This window comes from Strongylocentrotus purpuratus, unplaced genomic scaffold (genome assembly GCF_000002235.5).
Source record: "Strongylocentrotus purpuratus isolate Spur 01 unplaced genomic scaffold, Spur_5.0 spur5_scaffold_6, whole genome shotgun sequence".
NCBI lineage: Eukaryota > Metazoa > Echinodermata > Echinoidea > Camarodonta > Strongylocentrotidae > Strongylocentrotus > Strongylocentrotus purpuratus.
This window is the reverse complement of record NW_022145612.1, coordinates 18,677,579-18,700,040: the sequence shown is the minus strand read 5'-3', so window position 1 is coordinate 18,700,040 and position 22,462 is coordinate 18,677,579. Positions and strand designations below refer to the sequence as shown.

Below are 22,462 nucleotides of genomic sequence, written 5' to 3'. Positions count from 1 at the left end.
ATAGAAATATGTAACTGGAATGTAAATGGATGTCTAGTATTAAGTCTTTCACATGACTTCCTTGTTCTTGTTCCTGGAATCATAATGAAACTTTAAAGAAGCTTGAAGCATGAAACTTTATGTAGCCTATGTAGGTATAATTTTGTTCTTATTTTTATAGGTAAAATATAAGGACAGGCTTAAATCAATTCAGGGTGCAAATTGCTTGAAATAATCATGTACATTTCTCATCAAAATTGGAAAAGAGACCGTTGAAAGATGTCCACAGAGACAGCTTCTTTGTTCCTCCATACCATCAACTCTGCTGCCCATTGGACAGCAGGATCATATGAAGACCTCAATACTGATTCAGTTATACTTGAATCAAATTCAGATTTTTATATTGTCAACATCACTGTCTAACAGAAAAAGACCAATCAATCAAGATTTGCCACATAAAAAACGACATACTACAGGCTTAAAAATATGAAGAACCAATTGAAGATGTTTTTCTGTCAACCTATCTCTCAAATTGTAAGGTAATATGTGAATGAGCCTTTATTGTCCCGTTATATAAGTTCACAAGTCAGGAGGAGGGGGTCTGTCCCCATAGACTAAACAACTCCATGGTTGTCCGCTCTGTAGTTGACCTTGGCGTGACCTTGATCTCATTTACCAATATAGCATGGAGGAGATTCGGTTAGGAATTTGGTGGCTACATGGAAGGATGAAGGATGTTATGCGCTTCAATGGCGCTCGCAGCCGACTTCGTTCACATCCCTGGCCATGTTCACATTGCCAAGAAATCTTTGGTGACTTCAAATTGAACGTCGTCAGCTGCTGCTCTACATTATCTCCTTAATTTGATGACCTACTTATCTTGAAAACCACAACTTGCGTCAAAGAGGAAGCTCTAACAGAACTAATTATCAATATTGTTAGTTATTATTGCAAAATGAAAATTGTAGTCATATCAGCTTACACAAATGAAAGGGCCAACGACGGTTGGGGTCACATTCCTTCTTTTGTTCTCTCTTTTGAGAGTCGGTAATTTTTGGTTGCATTTGATCAGCACTAATTAAGGGGAAATCTTCTACAATTGCCAATAGGACAACCTAAAATCCCACCAATTTTTTCAACATTGAATTTGAAAATCACAGCTCCATGCAGCCTTCTCTATTCAACATTTACCATGTCATCTTTCTGAATATACAGGATATGCTGAAAGTGAGGAATATATATTTGCATGTACTGCATGCCTGAGTCAGGACATTAAAATTTAGCTGAATTATAGCTCCGTGATATGTATGCAGACAACATTCCTCTCCACAGATACATAAATCAGTAGATACAGGCAGTAAACATGCCCATCATCGTTCGGAGTGCATTAATTCATCCGCAATTGGACTCCAGCCTGTAGGCCGTGCTGCATGGAAAAGGCATCATTATTTCTCTAGTGATTTCAGAATATGAATTCATCTTTATGGAAGATGCCAGTCTATGTGGCGAAACCTATGAGTAGAATGCTTTTGAGGGAAGTCAATGGCATGTTTGGTATAATAGGAGGGACTAATCCAATTGTGGATTCACTTCCTAATAGTACACAACAGAACTCTCTCTCTCTCTCTTGCTCCTCTTTTCCCTTTTATTTACACTTCTTTCTCCATCTCTTTTTCTTAATTCTCACATTCGTTATTATATGTTTATTCCTCAATAAGTGCCTTAATTCCATACTTCTCCTCCTGTCCTTCATACAATGATTAGCCTTTTTGAAGTTACAGTGGTTCCATTTTCTTAGTTTCTACTTTTAATTTTTAGACTCTTGTACTTATCTACCTCACTTGAAAACAATCTACTAAATAACGTGTGCACTAGCTATCCCTGTAAAAAAAGGCATTATCCAACCCTTTTACATCTGAATTGTCTGAAGAGGCAAAGTCCCATTATTAAAAGTGGTCAGTTGTTATCATCAGATTACATAATACAGTGTCGGACTTACAAACTTTGGAGACCACAACTTCCGCATAGACATGAATACCCGTCTAACTTCCAGGTTGTACAATGTATTAAATATAGTAGTTAGCACCTGCTACATGGGGGTAATACTAATAGGGTCTGCCCTGGTATGCAATGTACAAGCTCCTGGCTAATTCTAATTGATCTAATTAACTAATTAATCAACATTCAATGCAGAGCTCTAGTTTCATACAGGTGTAGCGTAAATTAAAAACCATTATCACAAACTGCTATGCAATTACTTGTACATGTATGCCTACTAGGTACTTGTATAATGAATTGTTGGCTGCCCGTAATAAGGCCATTACTGCCACTGACAATACATAAGGCCTGTCCTCATCAGCTCGAGATTGCCAAATATCCCACTATTTGAACTATCCCGATCGCAAATTATCCAGTTAATTTGCACTTTTCATCAGCCCGAAGTTGCAATAAGCGGGATATTTGGTCGAGATAATCATCCCAAGATATCTTGGGCTAGTTTGCATAATATTAGTCCGGTGCGTCTTCACCAGCTTGAAGACTCGCACTCTGCGGGAATGCTGAGCAAAATATCTCGAGCTCGAGTTTCAAGGTCAAGTCTCGAGCTGATGAAGACGCGATTTGTAACTTCGGGATTATTTGCCAAATCAGAAATAGCGGGCTATTTGGCAATCTCGAGCTGACGAAGACAGGCCTAGTGGTATAAGGTTATTCGGCCTTCTAGTGGACAGCCAACAGTATACACTGGGAAAATGGGGATGTTTTGGTAGTATAGCAAGCAGGATGAATTTGTGTTTTGCTTACCCTGGTAGCTTTCAAGGTTCTGATCATGAAGTCTTTGGTTACTCTTTGTTGGCCTATCTGTATATACAAACAAAGAAAATCATACTTGTATGAACAGATGGGTAAATATAACAGGTCTTAAAAATAGTGATTTTCACAAAAACCTGCAAACATTTAAATACAGTACATGAGTACATGGAGATACCAATTGCAAATACCATGTATTATGATGTCCCTCTGACTTACATTTACTTACTCGTTATTCAATACCCTTAATCTTTTGCATATATATATATATATATATATAATAGTATTCATACAATGTTTCACTAGTATAGATGATTTTAAACTCTTTCAAATAATATAGAAGTAAAATATCAGTGAGTAGGCTTGTAGCTTTCATCTGACAGATCACCAATTTATTTGTTGGATATTCAATCAACCCATTTGGTTAATATTGCATGTAATGGCATTCTAAATAGTTATATTTACAGAAAGATATAAACCTTACTTGTGTCACAAGTATATCTCCAAAACAGTGCTCCTCTCCTTCATCTACCCAGTACCGTTCACATTTGTGCTGTTGAAAAAGAAATGACATAACTTTATATTAATTACATATTACATTGAAAATCAGTGACGAGAGTTGATCCTCATATATGAGGTTACAACTGAGCTAATTTGAAAGGCTATAAGTAAAACTCAGTAAATTAGTGGTGTTGGTGGTGTATCATAGGTTTTGTAAATTCATGTCCATACATTTGACACAAATATATTACACTGCAATGACTGCATAGTTATGGATATGTTTTTAAAAATGACAAACAAATTTTATCTTTAAAAAAAAATAATCTCTGTACATTTCAAGAACTATTAAAAGATTTACACCATACCCATTTAGTCTTGCAACACTTCCAACCTAATTTGAGATGAAGGCTTTTTCCTTGAAGGTTTTTTTTTCTCTCTCTCTTTCTCTCTTTAAGTTTTTAATGCATCAAGTTATGGGTAAGGACTTAAATCTATCACCACTGCACCGTTTTCAGCTAATATCTGCATCAAACCATGAACAGCCGCTTCATTTCTTCCATATAAGCGCATGCAAGAAGCAACTTTGCATGGAGCGTGGCAATTCATTCTTAGCCTTCCTGGAAAAAAAAACTGTCAGGAGGCTATTTCTAGATCAAGTCCTCCTCGAGCTAATCTCCTGTGTGATGTAGGAATGCGCAAAGGTAAACAATACCCTGGACGGTGAAAGCGATCTGCCACAAGATTCTATTTACAGCTCGCAGATCCATGTGACTTGGGACGACACCTGCTAGCTATGCAGGTGCACCGGGAATATTCCATCAAATTGTAAAACAAAAACCTCGATGAGCCCTCTATAGACTGTATCATGAGCCCTCTTTTTCACATCAAAACTATATATAATAAACTCAAGCATAGGTTGACAGGTTCATCAAAAAACCAAGGCTGTCAAAGGAATAAAGCAAAGCTTCCTGTTTCTGACCCAAGGATATCACTATTAGAAACTGCCTACTCATGATATATCTACATATATGGACAAATTTAAGATAAGGGTACATTATTGGCACAGTTATGTGTTATAACGAGGAGTTTCGTATTGACGTTGAGGAAACAGAACAGTGTATGCTTTAACAATAATTGAATCTCATGAATTAAGTTGGTAGACCTCAAAACTTTTTGTCAGATTTATTTTATTTTTGTCGATAAATATTAATATCCTAAATGTTCCATGCTGCTGTTAATATATTTATTTCCTTTTGAACAAATAAAAGGTGAAAAAATATATTCTTGCTATTCGGTGGCTAGGAGGTGAATTCCCTACCTGCTCTGGAGTAATGACAAAAGCTATATTGTAAATTGCACCCATCCAATGAGATGCTGTCTGAAGTGAAAGTCTAACTTTTACACACTAAACACAAACTGACTACAATTTACAAATAAGGAGATATGAGCCTCTTACCCTTCCCAGCTCAAACTCATTGCAAGCCATGACAATGATTTCTGTATTGCATTCCCATAGCATCCTCCAAAACTCATTGACAGTGTGTGGGAGAGGGCCCTGTGCTGCGAGGTATGTATGGTCGTTGGCGGCACCCTGAGCAAATAAAAGGGAAAAAAGTAATGTGATACCAAAATTTGTGAAAAAAAGAAATTGTGTATTTTTATTTATTAATTAAGTTAGTTACAGCGTATGTGGTGGTTATTTTACCTGACTGCTAAGAAAGCATGAATGCTTGTTAGTAAGCAACCAGACGGCCGACCACTGGCGTACCTATGGGGGGGGGCAGGGGGGGCAGAGTGCCCCCCCCTGACGGGCTCCAGGGGAAAAAAAGAAAAAGGGGGAAAGAAAAGAAAAGAAAGGAAAGGAAAGAAAAAGAAAAAAGGAAAAGGGAAGAAAAAAAGGAAAGACAGAGAAAAAAGGAAAAAAAGGAAAGAAAAAAGGAAGAAGAAGAGAAAAGGGAAAAGAAAAGGAAAGGAATGAAAATGGGGAAATTAAAAAAAAAAAGACCATGGCCGTACGCACCAGGGGGGGGGGGCAGTTGACCCCAGATATTTTGAAAACGTACTGTTTTATTCCTGAAAATGTAGCGTAGGCCTATACCAAATCCTTCAATTCTACTTTTGAAAATGCAAAAGTTCCCTCATGATCAGTTCGGTCGATCGAACTCCCTTCACTCCTTTTGCTTTTGAGATTCTTCGAAAACTTTTAACGCATCTTTCCCCATCCCCCACCAGAAAAATATTCCGCATACGGCCCTGAAAAATTAAAACAAATGTAAATAGGAAAATATAAGTGATATAACAAATTCGAAACTCTTCGCTGGCGCGAACTGCTTGCTAGCCTATTTTGTATTAAATGTTTTCACTTGCTCGTCCCCCTGAAAAAAGAAAAGGATTAGTATTGCCTAGAAATTATTGTGCCTGCCCCGACGGGCCCCGACCTGCAACCATGGCAACAATAACACACAATATATGTACCAAATGTTACTAAAAGAAACTAATTCATTTTTCCCGCTCGCGAATAAAATGAATATACATTGCTTTGGAAACAATTGTGCCCACCCATGACCTGCAACAATATCATTAAAAATTGAAGAGTTTTTTCGCCCTCTCGCCAAAAAGGAATTGAATCGCGTTAAACGCGATTGCGTCCACCCTGACCTGCACCAATAAAAACAAGTGTATTTATTAATTTCTATTAAAAGAGAATTTTTTTTTTTGCTTGCTCGCTATGCTCGCTCGCCAAAATGGAATTGACACCGCTAACGTGCCCGCCCCAACCTGCAACAACCAGTTAATAATTATGTACCAAACGTTATTCAAAGAAGTTTTGGTGTGCTCGTGCTCGCCAAAACGGAATTAACACCACCTTAGACATGATTGTGTAAGCCCTGCCCTGCAACAAAAAAATCTGAAATTTATGAACCAATTATCATTACAAAAATTTTGCTCGCTCGCTACGCTCGCTCAAAATAGAAATAACACCGCTTTTAATAATCACGTCCCTGACATGGAACAATGAACCCAAGTTTTATGTACCATATTTTCCCTATAAAAGAGAAGTGATTTTTTTTCGCTCGCTACGCTCGCCAGCTCGTGGAATTATGTGCCCACCACTAATCTGCTATAATATCATTAAAAAGATAAATGTAGGGGGTTGCCTGCCCGCCAAAATGAGATTGACATTGCCTTAAACACGATTGTGCCCGCCCCCTACCTGCAACAATGAAACAAATTTTATATAGCAATTCATTGAGAGAAAGATGTATTTTCGCTCGCTAGCTAAAATGGGTATAAAATCACCCTAAACACAATATTGTTCCCGCGCCCTGCATGAGACAATTGAACCAAGTTTAAGTGGCAATTATTAAAAAAGAAGTGATTTTTTCTTGCTTGCTACACTCGTTTGCAAAAAAATGAAAGTAACGTCGCTAACAAGTGAATGTTCCCACCCCTAACTTGCAACAATACCAGTTTATATACCAAACGTTACTTAAAGATTTTTTTTTGCTCGCTCGCTCGCCAGAAGTGAAAATTAGCATCGCCTTTTTTGTTTGTTTCGGTCGCTTGCCCCCCCTGACGGAGTACCCCAGGTACGCCACTGCGGCCGACGGCTTTAGGTCTTCTCCTAGGGCCTGGTAATGAGGATTAATGCCTTACCAAAGGGCACTAGCAGATCGCCTTGGTTTCGAACCCGAGTCAACGGATTACGAGACCACTGCTCTACCGACTGAGCTATCGCGCCTCCTCACAATTATTTGAACCTTTTTATTCGGGATGAACATGTTCAGCAAAGGTATTGTTCATCATTTTTTTCCATCATGGTCCTGATTTCCAGATACAGATGTACTGACAATGTCAAATCAAATATACTTATAAAGTTTGTATGAATACAGTGTAGTGAAACCTACAATTAGATTGCAATTTACATCATTGTAAATACATGTACTTTGTACCATAACAAACCTATTACTACTACAAAAAATTATACATACATGTGCACATATAAATCAAAGAGGAAAACAATTGAACAAATGAACATGACAAGTCAACTGTCAATTACAAATTCAATTGGCATTTAGACAATTCATACAGTACATCCTGCATTGAGGAAACTACATTGTACATGTACAATACAAGTGGAATACACTCAATACATATTCATGTACATGTACATGTACATATATACATGTATATAGAAGGCCATGACAATCAAATACATCGAAATGAACTGTAATTACAAAAGTGATAGGAGCAGTAGAATGTTTATAGGCCTTTGTTTCACAACTCATACAAATTGAGTGACCATCTTTAGACAAGAGGCTTAAATGTACAAAGTTGGTAATGAAAATAAAAGTCTATTCAATTGTCTAATCCTTCAAAGTATTTCTTATTAAATTTCAACCAAACTATACTAGTAAATATGTAAACTGTATCATGAAAGATGTCCGGCACATGTACATGTTTAACTGACTGTTAAATATAGATTTGTTACGAAGTTTCAACAAAATTCAAAAGTAGCAGATAGTGTTGTTCTGTCTTTTATAATAGTCTGTGAGACTCAAATGCTACATACTGTATGTTTTATATACCTATACTTTAAAAAAAAAAACTCTTTTTAAATTTCAATACTTTTCCTTCTGTGATGCAAGTATAGAAAACAATGACTGGAGACAGCCTTAAAGGCTTTAAAAAAAAATTTAAGATTTTTTTTTCAAGTATACATGTAAGCCTAAATTCCTAAAAAAAAATCTTTTCATACTGTACAGTATACATGGACATGTACTTTTTATGAACATACAATTTTGTTTTAAATGTACACTTACATTTAATAACAGATAAATGATCAAATGTAATTCAGCCTTCCATCATAATCTTGTGTCTGCAAATTCATATTTTTGGCTGTCTACTTATTTACGGCTAATCTCCGATACTAAATATGGCATAAAATGCGTTAAAATTAGCACAAATTTAGCTTAGGAGGCAGGATGTACAAAATAGGGCTCCAATTGACGTCAGATTCTAGAGCAATTTCTAACATTTATTCCCATCACCTTGGTCTCTATTTAGAATGTGAATTCAAAATTTCAAATCTTAAAAACTTCAATGATTCTTTCCCTCTTTACATTATTTTGTCTCAAATTAATGACAAGCAATACCCACAAACAAAGTTTTGTTTGCAAAAAGCAGTGTGTACTTTGTAGGCCTATCTTTGTATCTATCTCTTTTTTTCTTAAACTAATTAACATGACTATAGCCTTGTGTTGTGAACTTCTTCATAGGTACAGTATATATCCAGAATTACAAAAGTATATTTTTGATCTCTCTTACTTTTACTGTGACTGTGAGTGTGTATTACCTTTAACCAAAACAAATTATTCCTTTCACATTTTACACCCATACAAACCGGTAATACCATCTCTGAGTGTCTGTTTATACAAACAATCCCATCAATAACATTCTCCATTTCCTTGTTTATATTGCAAGGTCTTTAAAATCTGATGAAATCAAATGATCTCTTTACATGAATTAACCCAATTATTATTATTTCTTTCATAAAAGCTATAAGGATGATAGTCTTATTTGTATTTTCACGTTGAAAATATGTTTTCCTTGAAGTCGTACATGTACGTCATACTCTTTAGTTATATAAACATGTAATAAACCAGGATTTTATTGACCAGAAAAACAAACACATTTTGACTTCCTACTACATGTACATATAATAGGAACCTAATGACCAAGTCAGTAGCCAGGAAGACTACACCATAGTTTGGACAATGGTTTGGCAGCACTTAACTTGATTGGCCAAGCATGACATGCTGAAGGTCTAAATTTGTGTAATTTTAGGATATGTTATCAATCATATAAATCAGCGAGTTTAAGTAAACAAATGACGTTAGAGAGAGAGCAATGGAATATGTAATGGTGCTATGCTGTAGGTCAGAATTCCCTGTAATGGGTGTGTTTTGGACGCAATTTAGTACATGCCCTACAAAACGCATTTGAAGGATAAAGGATTGACACTTCATTAGGTTGGCCCCTTGTGATTGACTGGTTGAAAATTTACTTATCTTTACTTTCTTCTTCAAAAGCAAATGCACTGTAAAGAATTTCCTCAACAGTAAATGTCTTAGAAATACATTAATTATATGTGTGCAGCAATTACAAGTACCGGTAGATGGGCAAAAACTTTACACTATTACATTTTTTCTTTTCTTATATTTTTTCAATCAATATTAGCATCTTCATTTTCAAGATATAAAAATATATATGAGCATGTACTGTACTGTAAATATGCTGAGACTTGAGATATTGACAATTAAATCTTACCTTAAGAAAATTTGCATTGACGTAATCCGAACCCTCTACGTTGTCAATCTGACTCAACAAGTATCTTGAATGATCAACTGCAAAAAGAAACCAAAAAAAAATCAAACATTATGATTAATAAACATTTTACTTTGAAGGGCACAACAAATTATAAGAACACTTTCACAAAATTTTGATATCATCATCCAAGGAAAAGCAGTGTCAGTAAAATTGTAAAATTTGAAACGATTTTTCTTCATTTTCTCTATTTTGAATACCTACTCATATTGCCTGTTCAGAGCTGGAGGGAAGTAACTTCATATTGCACTGAGTTAATGCCCTTAATCACAAAATGTCATGCACGGCACTGATATGTTTTGGAGGAGAAAAAAAACAGAAGGTAAAACAAAGGTGTTGGGGTATTGAATTAGAAATCAAATTAAAAACAACTTATAAAATGATAATAACCTATTGATAGGAAGATAACATTTACAATTTAAGCTTTCTTTTTAATGAATTAAGAAAAATTATTAGAAGGAATTCCATACAACACTTCAAAAACGGCAAATTGATTTTTCTACAACCCTGTACATGTACATGTCTGGATGTACAGTAACTTTCCATTCATGAAATTTCATTATGTTATTAGTATTAGAATTATGAACGTCATGGTTTTAAGAAAGCATGTTCATTGAATAAGGAGGAAGACTACAAGAAAAATATTGATGCATAATTTGCAGCTATTTTGAACTTGTCATGAACTGTCAGAGTATGAAATTTATAAAAACTTGCATTACAACAAACTGGTAAAGCTCTTTTCTGAAGTATTGTAAATCCTCATCTACATGTCTACAAATCTTCTTCTTTTTTTTAATGGCCAAAATAAAGAGAAATCAATTTTGCTGGTAACACTGACAGAAAGGTATAACTCTGAGACAAACATTCCAAAGTCTATTTCATTGAATGCTTTTGTCATGAACACTCGATTTCAATGGTGTCAATGTGTGGTAAAGGCATTCAGCTGGAAAATTGATGGGAATTTACCTTCAGGTTTGCTACCAATGGCTACCAATGTACAAAATATGTCCAATATTTTTCATTCATCTGAAGTACAAATAATCACAACAATTTAGTAGATGGAAAGGGAAAAAATGAATTTGAAGTGTTTGAGTGAGTGTTTACTGTTAGTCAGTAAAAAAAGTTTGAAAACTTTACTTCCTCTTCTTCTAGATTATCTTCAATATCAGGCACAGATATAATTCTTCGCAGAAATATCTTACTAAGTCAGTTTTAGGTTCATGTACCAGCCATATTGAATTGTGTGGGTTCCAATCCCACCGCTGCCATCAGTACAAATTATTATATATAGAAGAAGGAAGTCTACCCTGATTTCAAGTTTTAATAACAGAAAAACAAAAGAAGAATGAACATATTGGGGACAGTTTGAGGAAAATCTTATACAGGATACACCCCAAAAATATAATATCTTTCATCACATTTGCTTTAATACTTCAATCATCTATTTCTTTCATGTTTTTACTTTTATTATAACTGATGTAATTGCAAGTTGGACTTTCCCTTTATCATATATGATTGCGAACATTTTATTTGTGCCAACTAAGATCCAGCCTAAACATAGCTAATGAAAATGCAAACATAAGACAATAACAATCTCTGATCCATGCCGAATAAAAGAAGAACACATACAGTATACATGTATATATATACCATGAATGTTTTACTATCTTACGAAAGAGAAAAAGACCATTTAAGAAGGATAAGATATATACTGAATTTCCTTTTGAAGGCTTATTCCAATAACTGCCTATTTTGGTAGGAGTATAATTATTATACTGCTTATTTGTGGTTAGAGCAAATGTCTCGATCTCTTTGGTCAGCTAGATACATGTAGACCCAGTGGGAGGAAGTAGTAGACAGTATGCTGTCATCAGGAATAAATCCAAACACAGCTGGCATGAAATGTTTGGGATTCCTACCATGTAGATTAACAAACCTATTTCTTTCATCCCTGTAAAGTGATTTCTCTGGCCTGGTGCAATGGATAATGGACTGTGCTTGTCACACATTGGAAACATGCAATGGAGATCTGCTGTGCTAACCGAGACTTCAAAATGTTGTGAAATGTATTTTTTTTTGGTACTCTTCACCTCAATACCTGCAAGCAACTGTCTTCCAAAAGGACCTACAGTTGATATTGACACTGTAAAATTATTGATGACTCAAAGTGTTGTTCAAATATATCTCGACTACATAAAGTCATTTGGACAGTATGAAAAGTAATTAAGCAATTAAGGAGAAATTGCAGTTGATTAATTGAGTATTAAAGGCGCTATTGTACAGGTATCTACATTTTGACATGCTCGTAACAGAATTTTCATTGTTTGTCAATTTGTCCTAGAAAGTTGAAAATATCCCTGAAAGTCTGAAGAATAATTGAACAAGCTTGGTAAGTTACAGGAAAATTTAATGTTAAGTTTCAATGAGAAGAATATTTAGAATAATAACGAAATCTGATTTGTACCAATAATTTTATTAAAATTATTAGAAAGAAAGAAAAAAAAAATCCATATATCACAACCAGGGAGAATTTCATCCTAGTCAAGCGTCGCTTATGATGGCAGTCTCCTGCCATTTTCCACAGATAGTTAAAAAATTACTTTTAACAAATAATAATATATTATAGAAATATGAAGTTTGTTACATGTGAATCACATTTTTTGCATATTTGCATTATACCTTATGTTTTCTTTGTTATTGAATTTAGAACAATACAAAAATAACATAAAATATAAAATCAAAGGTACATTGTACATGTACAGTATTTCATACCTCTGTCACTTCGCATATAATCTTCCTTCCAATTTTCTTTCAGGCTTATAGACTATTTTACTGATCATGAACTATTAAAGAAAAGTTATTCATAGTTCAAAATCATAAAGAAATTTTATAAACTTACATGGAAGAATATCTTTGTATCTATTTTTCCTCATGTTGACATCACTCTCTCCTGCTGATGTTGGATAGACCTTCTCAGTTCTGTACCTTTGTGAAATCTGCTTCAGGTGCTGTAATTCAGAGAAACAGTGGATTGACAAATTAATCACAAAAAAAATAAAAAAATTAAAAAAAAGTTGGTTTCAATCTTAAGGGAAATACTTACTTTCAAGCAGGGAAAAGATCGAGAAACATTTAATATTTATTTTATTTTCATCTCCATACTTTCTTTTCAGATCGTGAGGGGAAACATGAGTTATGTCATAGACCTCATACTTCATTGGGAAAAGTACAGTGTATATTTCTGAAATATGCCATGTCTGTACAAAAACATTCAATCATTCATGATGACAGGCATGATATACATTCAAGGAGGAATAATAGTTCAAATAAAAAGGTCCATTACATGTCCATTTTCAAAGTTAAACTAACTACCACACCTTAAAGGCTTCACACATAATAGCATAGCTGTAAAAAGCACTAATGATCCCTTGTTTACATTACACTGGTTTCCAATCTATTCGTTCAATTGAAATAGCTGACAATAGTATTGTCTCAGTAACAGGATCCCCTGTACAATGAGAGGACATAATTATTAAAGAGTTATTCAATATTTAAAGGGGATTTGAAAGTATTTTTCTACTTCCTTGAATGCTTTTCAAAAACATACATCCTGTATGGTCGAATTTGAAGCATGTTATAATCAAATGTATCAGTGAAAGCTTTACAGGAAAATTTTACTTTTTTCTGGTGCTTTGCATATTACGAAATAAAGAAAATTATTATCTACAAACTATTTTTCAAAAATATTTCTTGCCTCTATTTAAACAAAATTGTATCCAACCTTAGATTGCTTCATGGCCCAAAATAAGTTTAAGAGAAGCTTAAGTTAAGATTAGGGGGAAGGACTGGAAGGTGAATTAGTCTTTCTTTCGAAAGAGACAGCTGACAAAAGTTTTCCCTCAGCACTGGATGGATACTCAGCTACCCACTTCCCACTGTAAGGTTCCCTTTTCTACACTGAAAACATTGACATTTCCCCTGTGCAGATCCAGGGAAATTCCCCAATTTGGGCACATCCTTTCCTACATTGTAAGTGCTCTATGGATACAGTGTACATTTCCTGGAATTTGGTAACATCTGCAAGCAAATTTGTGCACAAATGTACATTATATTCATGCATTCTTCATAATCTATGCTAACTGTAAAAAACATAACTATTACCGGTATACAAAACTATGTTCCCAGAATGAAGAATCCTATTCAATAATGAAACCGATTCAATAACAACTTTTATGACTTTTCCTCTTTCAGCTCTCTTTACTTCAAACTTCAAATGAGCTTTCACTTTTTACTCTTATCTATAATAGACTCAAGTATAATTATAACTGAAATAATAAAACTATGTTCTCATTCAATTTATGATACTGATACAATAACAAATTTAATTCATTTCCTCTTTTACTCTCTTTACTTTACAGAAAAAAGTTAACACCCTTCTTAAACATGGCAGACATACTATGAACATTGTAACAGTACTGCAAAACCAGAAACTTTCAAGACATGAAAGTAACTTTCATGCACTGATTAGCATATCCGTTTTCAGGGCAAGAAGCTTTCACAAATTGCAAAAATCAAGTGTTGTGTCAATCTTGTTTCTAAATCATTTTGTGGCATGAAAGTAACTTTAGTGAATATAAACCCCTCTTGAAATTCAGGGACATTCCATGTACTCAATGCTTTCTGGTCTTCTTGGAATGCAGTACATCATGTACATGTACATGTAGTTACATATTGAATCCAATGACCCTTGTAATACATGTATATCTGTAAAGCTCTTAGAGACATCGTACATTTGTACACGATCGTAGATGTATAAGCGCTATATAAAAGCGAATAATAATATTATTGTTATTGCACATACTGTACATCATGCTGTATAACATGTGGCCAACATATTTGCACATTGAAATCCATTTGATTTAGATAATAATTTGTTGAACTTAAGTGGGTTTAACAACAAGAAACTGCAAACAAATATTTTATATTGATAAACCAAAGTTTTTTCTTTTTTTTAAGCGAATGTGCGATTGACCTGATTGAGGCCAAATCAAAGTTTTTCCTGCCAGTTTGACCATTTCTGGATTCTCTCTTTAACAAGAGAGGAAAAAAATAATCTTAAATACTCCCTAGGGTCAATCAATCAAAGACAAGGGGAAAAAGCTACAAAGGTGGACAAGGCCACTAAAAGGGGTACAAACTCAAAGAAATAGTAAGAGAAGGAAACAGGCCAGCTCTACAAGAGAAATGAAGATTAATTGATAACACTTCAAAAGTATCTTCTACCTACGTCAGAGTACCCTTATCTAAATTTGGTAAGTCCCTTTCTTCTTCCTCCCTGTGGAGTTTTTCCCATATTCCCTGGAGTTACGACACAAGAGATTCTAACATTGTAAAAGTATAAATACATCCAGGGTCCCACTTCACAGAATTTCAGGTCAGTTCATGTTTGCAAAATGAAGATAATGTTCTGCGTGTTCTTTACTTACAGTAAATCATTTTGCATTTATAAATACATCCCCAATATAATATTTCTTTCAGTAACTTATTGGATGCAATCAAGCAACTGTTTCATAATCTTAACGTTTATGAATGAATCACCAAATTAAATATTAATTTCTAAACTTTATAACAAAAACCCAATTACACACACATATTATGAAAGATAGAAAAACATGCAATTTGATGATAGTATGATAAGTATCAATACGGAAAAGCACATGGGGAGGGGGCTGATGTTAATTTGTGATTAAAAAAATACATACAAATATATGAGGGGATGACATCCAAATGTCATGACCAATTCATCTCAAATACCTGTAGATTTAGCTATGTATGATTATATCATGCAAATTTCTTATTACAGGTGTAGTTATTTTCCTAAATACTATATAACTAATAACTATCTGTTCAAAGAGTTATAAGATATTTCTATTTGTCCAAAGAGTTTCTCTAAATTTGCTGCTTTTATAATAAAAATAAGAATAGAAAGGGGCTAGAATTATCCTACCATTCAAAGGTAAGTCAACAACACTGTTAAGTATTTATACATCATGTATTTAATACCTGCTTTTGAAGTGGTAAATTATCATCTGATTCATGAATAGTCATGATGGGGAAACATGGCAATTGCTTACTTTTTGAAAGTTTAAAGGTAATACAAAGTTTTGGTATGGGGTCATGAATTTGGTTCAAATGAACATATTGGAAGCATGTGATGCAATCCTACAATATTCAGTGATCGTTGTTGCGGTTGAAATCGAGTCTAAAGTGATGAAATTGTAAATAATAAACTCTTCATGTTGTATAGTGCCCTCTCAAGGTCAAGATATTAATTTAGCTATAAAACAATGTTATTTGACTAAAATCGACCGATTTGCTATTACCGTTTGGAATATATCAGATCTACATATTCTGAGATTTGTAATTTTGTATGGTCGCAGCTACCATCGTCTGGCCGTAGGCGGCTAGGCGCTATCTCAAATTTATCAAAATTTACCGGGAGCACCGGTAAATTTTTATACTCAAGTTTTAGGGGCTAAAATTTTTAGTGCTTATAATACATCCATAGGGGCATCCAAATATATCAAAATTGTAAAGAATCACTATCCAGCCAATTTTCAAAATTTACCAAAACTTTGTAATACCTTTAAGCGGTTAGTATTTTTGCTTGCAATGCAGCAATCATAATTATTATTTAAATGTAGGACAAGAGTCCAGAGTCACAAATTAAGTTGACTTCATACTCCAAGAATCACTGAACTGATAACAAATAAACCTTCTATTTAGGTACTGGTAATATGGTTTTTCAAATTTTACTTTTAATAAGTAACTACCGATATGCTTTACACTACTTGAAATACATTGTACATGAATAAAAAAACAAATATTTTCATTACAATATCAATTATAGGGCAATCCAACCCTTGTAATAAGTTGATTTGTATGAAAGTCAACTTTAGGTACCAGTCATCTACATGTACAGTATGTATAATTATTTCTACTGATGGCAGCGGTGGGGTATGAACCCACCCAATCAATATGACTGGTAACTAAAACTGACTTTCATACAAATCAACTTATAACAAGGGTTTTGCCTGTATTTAAATATTTATTTATGTACATGTACATATACATGTACATGTATCACCTTTAAATGTCCGAAGTTAAATTTTATGTATTTTTTACATGACTATAAATTATCTTGAGTCTCTTGAATATCTTGGATTGACCAATTTTAAGGAAGTTATGAATGTTTGAAATATGAGATCACTAAGTCTATGCGAATCTCAAATTGGTAGTTTGGTCAATGGATTGTGACGTACATTGTTGGACGGGGATTGCTCTCCCATTTGCTGCGTACAAAGATATCCCTAATTTCTGTTTTTCTCGTAAGTTTCTTCTCCCTTATATAAGGCACTACTCAAAATATATTATAAATAGCATATTATTCTAAGTCCGCAAAACAGAAAATACCCATCTGAGCCATTATTTTGTTAAAAATTTAAATTTTAGACATTTTATATGTTGGAATAAATGGGAAAGTAGTTTGGCACTGCATGTACATGTACATCACATTACTTACTTACTTACTTCACTTTAATACACGATGTTGTAGGTCTAAGCCTGTTCATCGATCCGCTTCAGCAAATTTCAAGTGCCCACACGTATAGTGATTACATTTTTCCAAAATTCATAACTTTCTTTTATTCAGTCAGATTTAATTGAAACTTTCATCAGTTTGCTTCTCTGATTTTTCTGTTTTCTTTTAGATTAGATTTCTATTTGGGTTGGATTTCCCTGTAAGTAATACAAGATAGAATGTCTATCCTCATTACAAGGTGGTAGTATACATGTATAGTGATGAGTTCTCTTAATTACATTCAGAAAGTTTCAGAAATATAAATCTAATTAATTCCCTAAAAGGCAAATGGCTATAACCTACTTCACTCTACTTGCTACATATGAACATGTATATGCACATATATATTGTAGGCAAACTAAATATCAGTATGTTTCATACAAATCGGTTTGACTTTTGACTTTGCCCTTGACATACAGTTGAGTAATAATAAAAAAAAAAGGCTTGTTAATGCAAGTCTCATTCCTAAATAATGAGATTATCTGACATTCTGACTAGATATACCGTAAATCTCCGTGTATAAGGCGCACTTTTTGCCGCTGAAAAAATTTGAAGGTTGGGATGCGTCTTATACACAGGAACAATTTTTTTTTTTTTTTTTTTAAGTTTCGATTTATGCCTCTCCACCTGGCGCTATGCCTGGCAAATGGCAATATCTCCCAGCTCAGTAATCTGTGTGTTGACTCACCACTCAGAGACTACAACGACACTCAAATTTGTCTGTCATCTTGGTTTGAAAGTAATCTTTCTAATACATGTAGATCTCAATATGTAGTTTATAATAATAATTCCTCAAATTTTTCCTCTATTACACACGGCGTACCACAAGGTTCTATCCTAGGTACTCTACTGTTTTTAATTTACATTAATGATTTTAAACATTCTTCTAAAAACGGCATTGTTACTATTATTTGTGACAAGTTCACAAGCACAAATTGGCGCCTTCAACTGCACCTAGATGTTAAATGAAAGTCCTTTCCCGCGCGGGTTTTTCGGCAACAAACAAACAAACAAACACAGGTGCGTCTTATACACAGAGATTTATGGTAGGGCGAAACAAACAGGTAAATATTACAATGTACATGGTACACATGTGCTTTAAAAAAAACATTGTTTACAAATTCAATCTCTGGGTTAACAATATAATAATAACAAAGGACACTAGTTAGCGCCACAGCAGGAGTTGAACCCAGAACCATGTACATTGCAATGGTTTGGACTTGATGTCAGTTAGTTCGCTGTTGGTCCCATGGTTCACACTCGCCTTTTACATGTACCGGTACATGTAATTAAATCCATTCCGATTCGAGTCCAAGTATACCTTTCAGAAACTGATGTTGCAGGTCAACCTCTATGATCTGCAGCGCTTGACTGAAACCTCTCTGCAAAGAACTATTTTTTTATTTCACAGACACAAGAATTACAAAATAAATGATTTGCGACAATAAAACAATTATAAAGCTATAGTAACCATGGTAACTTACATTGAACTCAAGTTCAAATGAATCAGATCCATCCAATGATGAAGACAGATCAGCCATGTTTTCATAGTGTTCAAGAAAGTTCTCTAAGTTTTCCTTCAGCGACATGATGGATCACTGGTTTCAGTCACAGGCTCTTCTTAAAATGTAAAATAATCTCGATGTAGGTCTAGATCTTTGAAGTTTGGTGATCAATAATCACATCCAGGAATGAAATTCAACTCTTTCACTTTCAGGATCCATGTACAATAATGTAGACCAATTTATCCACAAATATGAAAACTATTGTTTATGTTTGATTCGACAGTAAGATAAAAGACAAATCGTGTAAAGTCCCAAGATTGGCCAAGAACTCTAATTGTCTATGGCAACGCGACAGTTAAGTAAATCGAGACAAGAATAGATGATGAAGACAAGACAATTAACTGACAAGTTAACATTATTTTAGCGCAAGGTATGAGCAAATTCAAAAAGGCTGATACTCAGAGATATTCTGAGTAATAATAGAATTGGAATGTAGATACTGATCTAAAGCATACACGTTTGATCTCGGCATTGTTTTATTGCAGGAAAGCTTTGAAAGCGAGATATCACGATTATCTGGTACCGCAGCTCCAGAAGGCTCACAACAAGAGTTCCGCCCCTGCAGTTCGGGGCCAAGTATCTGACGCTCGATGATTTCCAGCTGAAACAGAACAAGGAAGTGCTGTGTGGTTATCTGAATCTAGCTAGAGGCGGTGCGTGAAAATGTTTGCAATTCACAATTCATTTAATAAAAATAACATAATTGTTGACTGGTATATCTTCCACAGGTACTGAGGCTGGATGATCTATTCATATACCCCGTACATGATCAATAAAGGTAGCTATCGCAATCAAAATAAGCCCAAATACGTTGCAAAATGACGTGTTGCGCTGGCCAACTATTTCACAGCTCCTGTTATTTTCGTGCACTGCATGCAATGCATGCACTGTGCGCTGATCGCGTATCGACCTAGCGCTAGCGCTTGCATGCTCTTCCTTTGCAATTGCTATAGCGCCATCTCTTGGTTTACCATGTAGGAAGCGATTGAGATGCTGTTTGAGCTGAATCCCAACAAAAAGAAGAGGAAGAGGGGCTTATACAGGCGCGTAGGCCAGTGTACGTGGGAGGAGAAAAAGAAGAAGAAGAAGAAGAAGAAAAAGAAGAAGAAGAAGAAGAAGAAGAAGAAGAAGAAGAAGAAGAAGAAGAAAAGAAGAAGAAGAAGAAGAAGAAGAAGAAGAAGAAGAAGAAGAAGAAGAAGAAGAAGAAGAAGAAGAAGAAGAAGAAGAAGAAGAAGAAGAAGAAGAAGAAGAAGAAGAAGAAGAAGAAGAAGAAGAAGAAGAAGAAGAAGAAGAAGAAGAAGAAGAAGAAGAAGAAGAAGAAGAAGAAGAAGAAGAAGAAGAAGAAGAAGAAGAAGAAGAAGAAGAAGAAGAAGAAGAAGAAGAAGAAGAAGAAGAAGAAGAAGAAGAAGAAGAAGAAGAAGAAGAAGAAGAAGAAGAAGAAGAAGAAGAAGGGGATCGTCCCCCCTCAAAAATTGAAAAAGTGAAGAAAAAAATAAGTGTATAGCAATTGGAAAAGTGAACTGTGAAAAGGGTATATTGCTTGTTTTTATACTATTGTTATGGAATGTAATTTATTAATACAACAAAACTTCAAAACCTGTGGGGGGGTAGTCACTTCCTTCACCTTCACCACTTTCGTTCACTGTGCTCTCTCGCCCTGGCGTAATGATGGGGGGGGGGGGGTTCGGGGGTAGTTGCCCCCTAATAAAATTCAAACTTGATTTATTTCTAACTCGATACCAGTGATTTACAAATGTTGCTGAAATGGCATGGTTTTTCCTTGAGCCCCTGGACCCCGCTAAGGGCCCTAAGGCTGGCCCCTGGTTGCTCATCTGACCGTGAGTAAAGGCGTAAAACCCTGAGCTTCCGTGGGCTCTGCCTCCTGGACCCCACCAGGGGCTCTAAGGCGAGCCCCTGGATGCTCATCTACTGGCCGTTATTACATGCCTTAAAACCCTGAGCTAAAGGAGGCTCTGCCCCCTGGATGCTCAGCTGACTGTTATTAAATGCCTAAAACCCCTGAGCTTTATGGGGCTACCGTCCTTGACCCACGCCAATTTACGCTCTACTTTCTTCGCTCGCTTTGCTCTACCTGATCGAAAATACTTTAACCCCCCCCCCCCCCCACTTTGAAAAACGTTCCGCGGGGCCTGCACGTACCATGTAAGAGTGGGGATGCATATTTTTGTTTCTCTCCCCCCCCCCCCCCCCCGCAAAAAAAAAAAAAAAAAAAAAAAAAAAAATCATTAAATGCCACTGCTCCGCCGTCCCTCACATTTCGTCCCCCCCCCCGGTCATGAAAAGAAATCGCCGCCCCTGTATAACATTAAGTTGTGACATACCTTTAGTGGCAAAGCAATTTAATAGGTGTATGAAAGGAGAAGGGTTAGAAGATCGATGAGTAAAGATTTTTCCCAGTGATTTTTTTTTTAAGGGGGTAGGGGGCAGGCGGGCGTTGATAATGAAGAATTGTTGCTTTGGCATTTCTGAGGATTATGTTCATGCTTGATACTTGATGAGGTAATCCCTGAAGCATCTGTTTACAAGAATTCTAAGGCTGTAAAATAAGGCCTATCTACGTATTATAGGAATTTAAGGTATAAAACGGTACGTTCGTGACCGCGCAAATAGGATCAAAACAGAAAGAAATTCTCCGGAGAAGTAAATTAAGAAAAATTTAAAGGAATTAAGGAATTTAAATATTTTTTAAAGGAAGGAAAATGTTATTTTTAAAAAAGGAAAAGAAAGAAAGAGGAACGGTGGGGATAACGAGGAGGGAGAAAGAGAAAAGAGGAGAGGGGAGAGAGCTAAAGGAGGAGGAGATAGGAGGGAAGATTGTGGAGAAGGTAGTGAGGAGGGTCGAGAAACATTCAAAGTAACTTAATTTAAAGCAATGCCGCGCCCGCCCCCCCCCCTCCCCAGGAGGGTCACTCCCAACATGACCGCTATACGCACCCGCATCCAGAAAACTCTTTTTCAGCTATATAAGGCGGTGTCAACGTTTTCCTTAAAAAGGAGTGTTTTTCAAGCACTGATTGCACAAAAACCAATAAAAGGGTACATTTTCAGGTTAACAGGTTTCTCCGTTTTCTTGAAAAAGGTCATTTCAAATAAAGGTGCGATACGCCATAGGGTCCATTTTAGAGGTTAATGGACACGGGTATATGAGAGTGACTCCCCTGGATGCCCCCCCCCCCCTTCCCCCTGCCCCTAGATCCTTGAAACTGGCACCCCCCCCCCCCCCCCCAACCAATAAGGAGGAGGCAAGCGACCAATAGCAGGGGATATAGTGTCTCCAAAACGTCCGATCGAAAAGGAAAAAGAAAAATTTGCACGTCTCAGGTGACGTTATTAAACGAGGCCGGTGTTTCACAAAGATTATGTCTAGACATAAACCCCAAAGTCTCTCGTAAGTGGCCTAGTTACGAGAGACTTCTAGTAGTCTGATTCACAAAGCAAAGTCTACACATAAAAGTCTTTCCTAAGTAAAAAGTCTCTCGTAAGTTACGAGAGACTCAAGAAGAGTCAAAATCTCCGGTATCTATTTCAGTTTGATATTCATGGCGGTTGGATATATTTAGTT

The 22,462-nt window shown here is 35.5% G+C and overlaps 1 protein-coding gene across 1 annotated transcript in view; it reads right to left on the bottom strand.

The window, feature by feature from the left end:
- Nucleotides 1-19,756, bottom strand: part of LOC592279 (nucleolar protein dao-5) — a 54,534-nt gene extending 34,778 nt beyond the window's left edge. Inside the window, exons 1-6 of the mRNA XM_791811.5 lie at nucleotides 18,799-19,756; nucleotides 12,575-12,683; nucleotides 9,619-9,695; nucleotides 4,745-4,879; nucleotides 3,272-3,340; nucleotides 2,782-2,838 (exon numbers count right to left, since the gene is read on the bottom strand). Coding sequence (XP_796904.3) covers nucleotides 2,782-2,838; nucleotides 3,272-3,340; nucleotides 4,745-4,879; nucleotides 9,619-9,695; nucleotides 12,575-12,683; nucleotides 18,799-18,903 — 552 coding nt within the window. The 5' untranslated portion in view covers nucleotides 18,904-19,756. The remainder of the gene's footprint in view (nucleotides 1-2,781; nucleotides 2,839-3,271; nucleotides 3,341-4,744; nucleotides 4,880-9,618; nucleotides 9,696-12,574; nucleotides 12,684-18,798) is intronic.
- Between the last annotated feature and the right edge of the window lie 2,706 nt (nucleotides 19,757-22,462).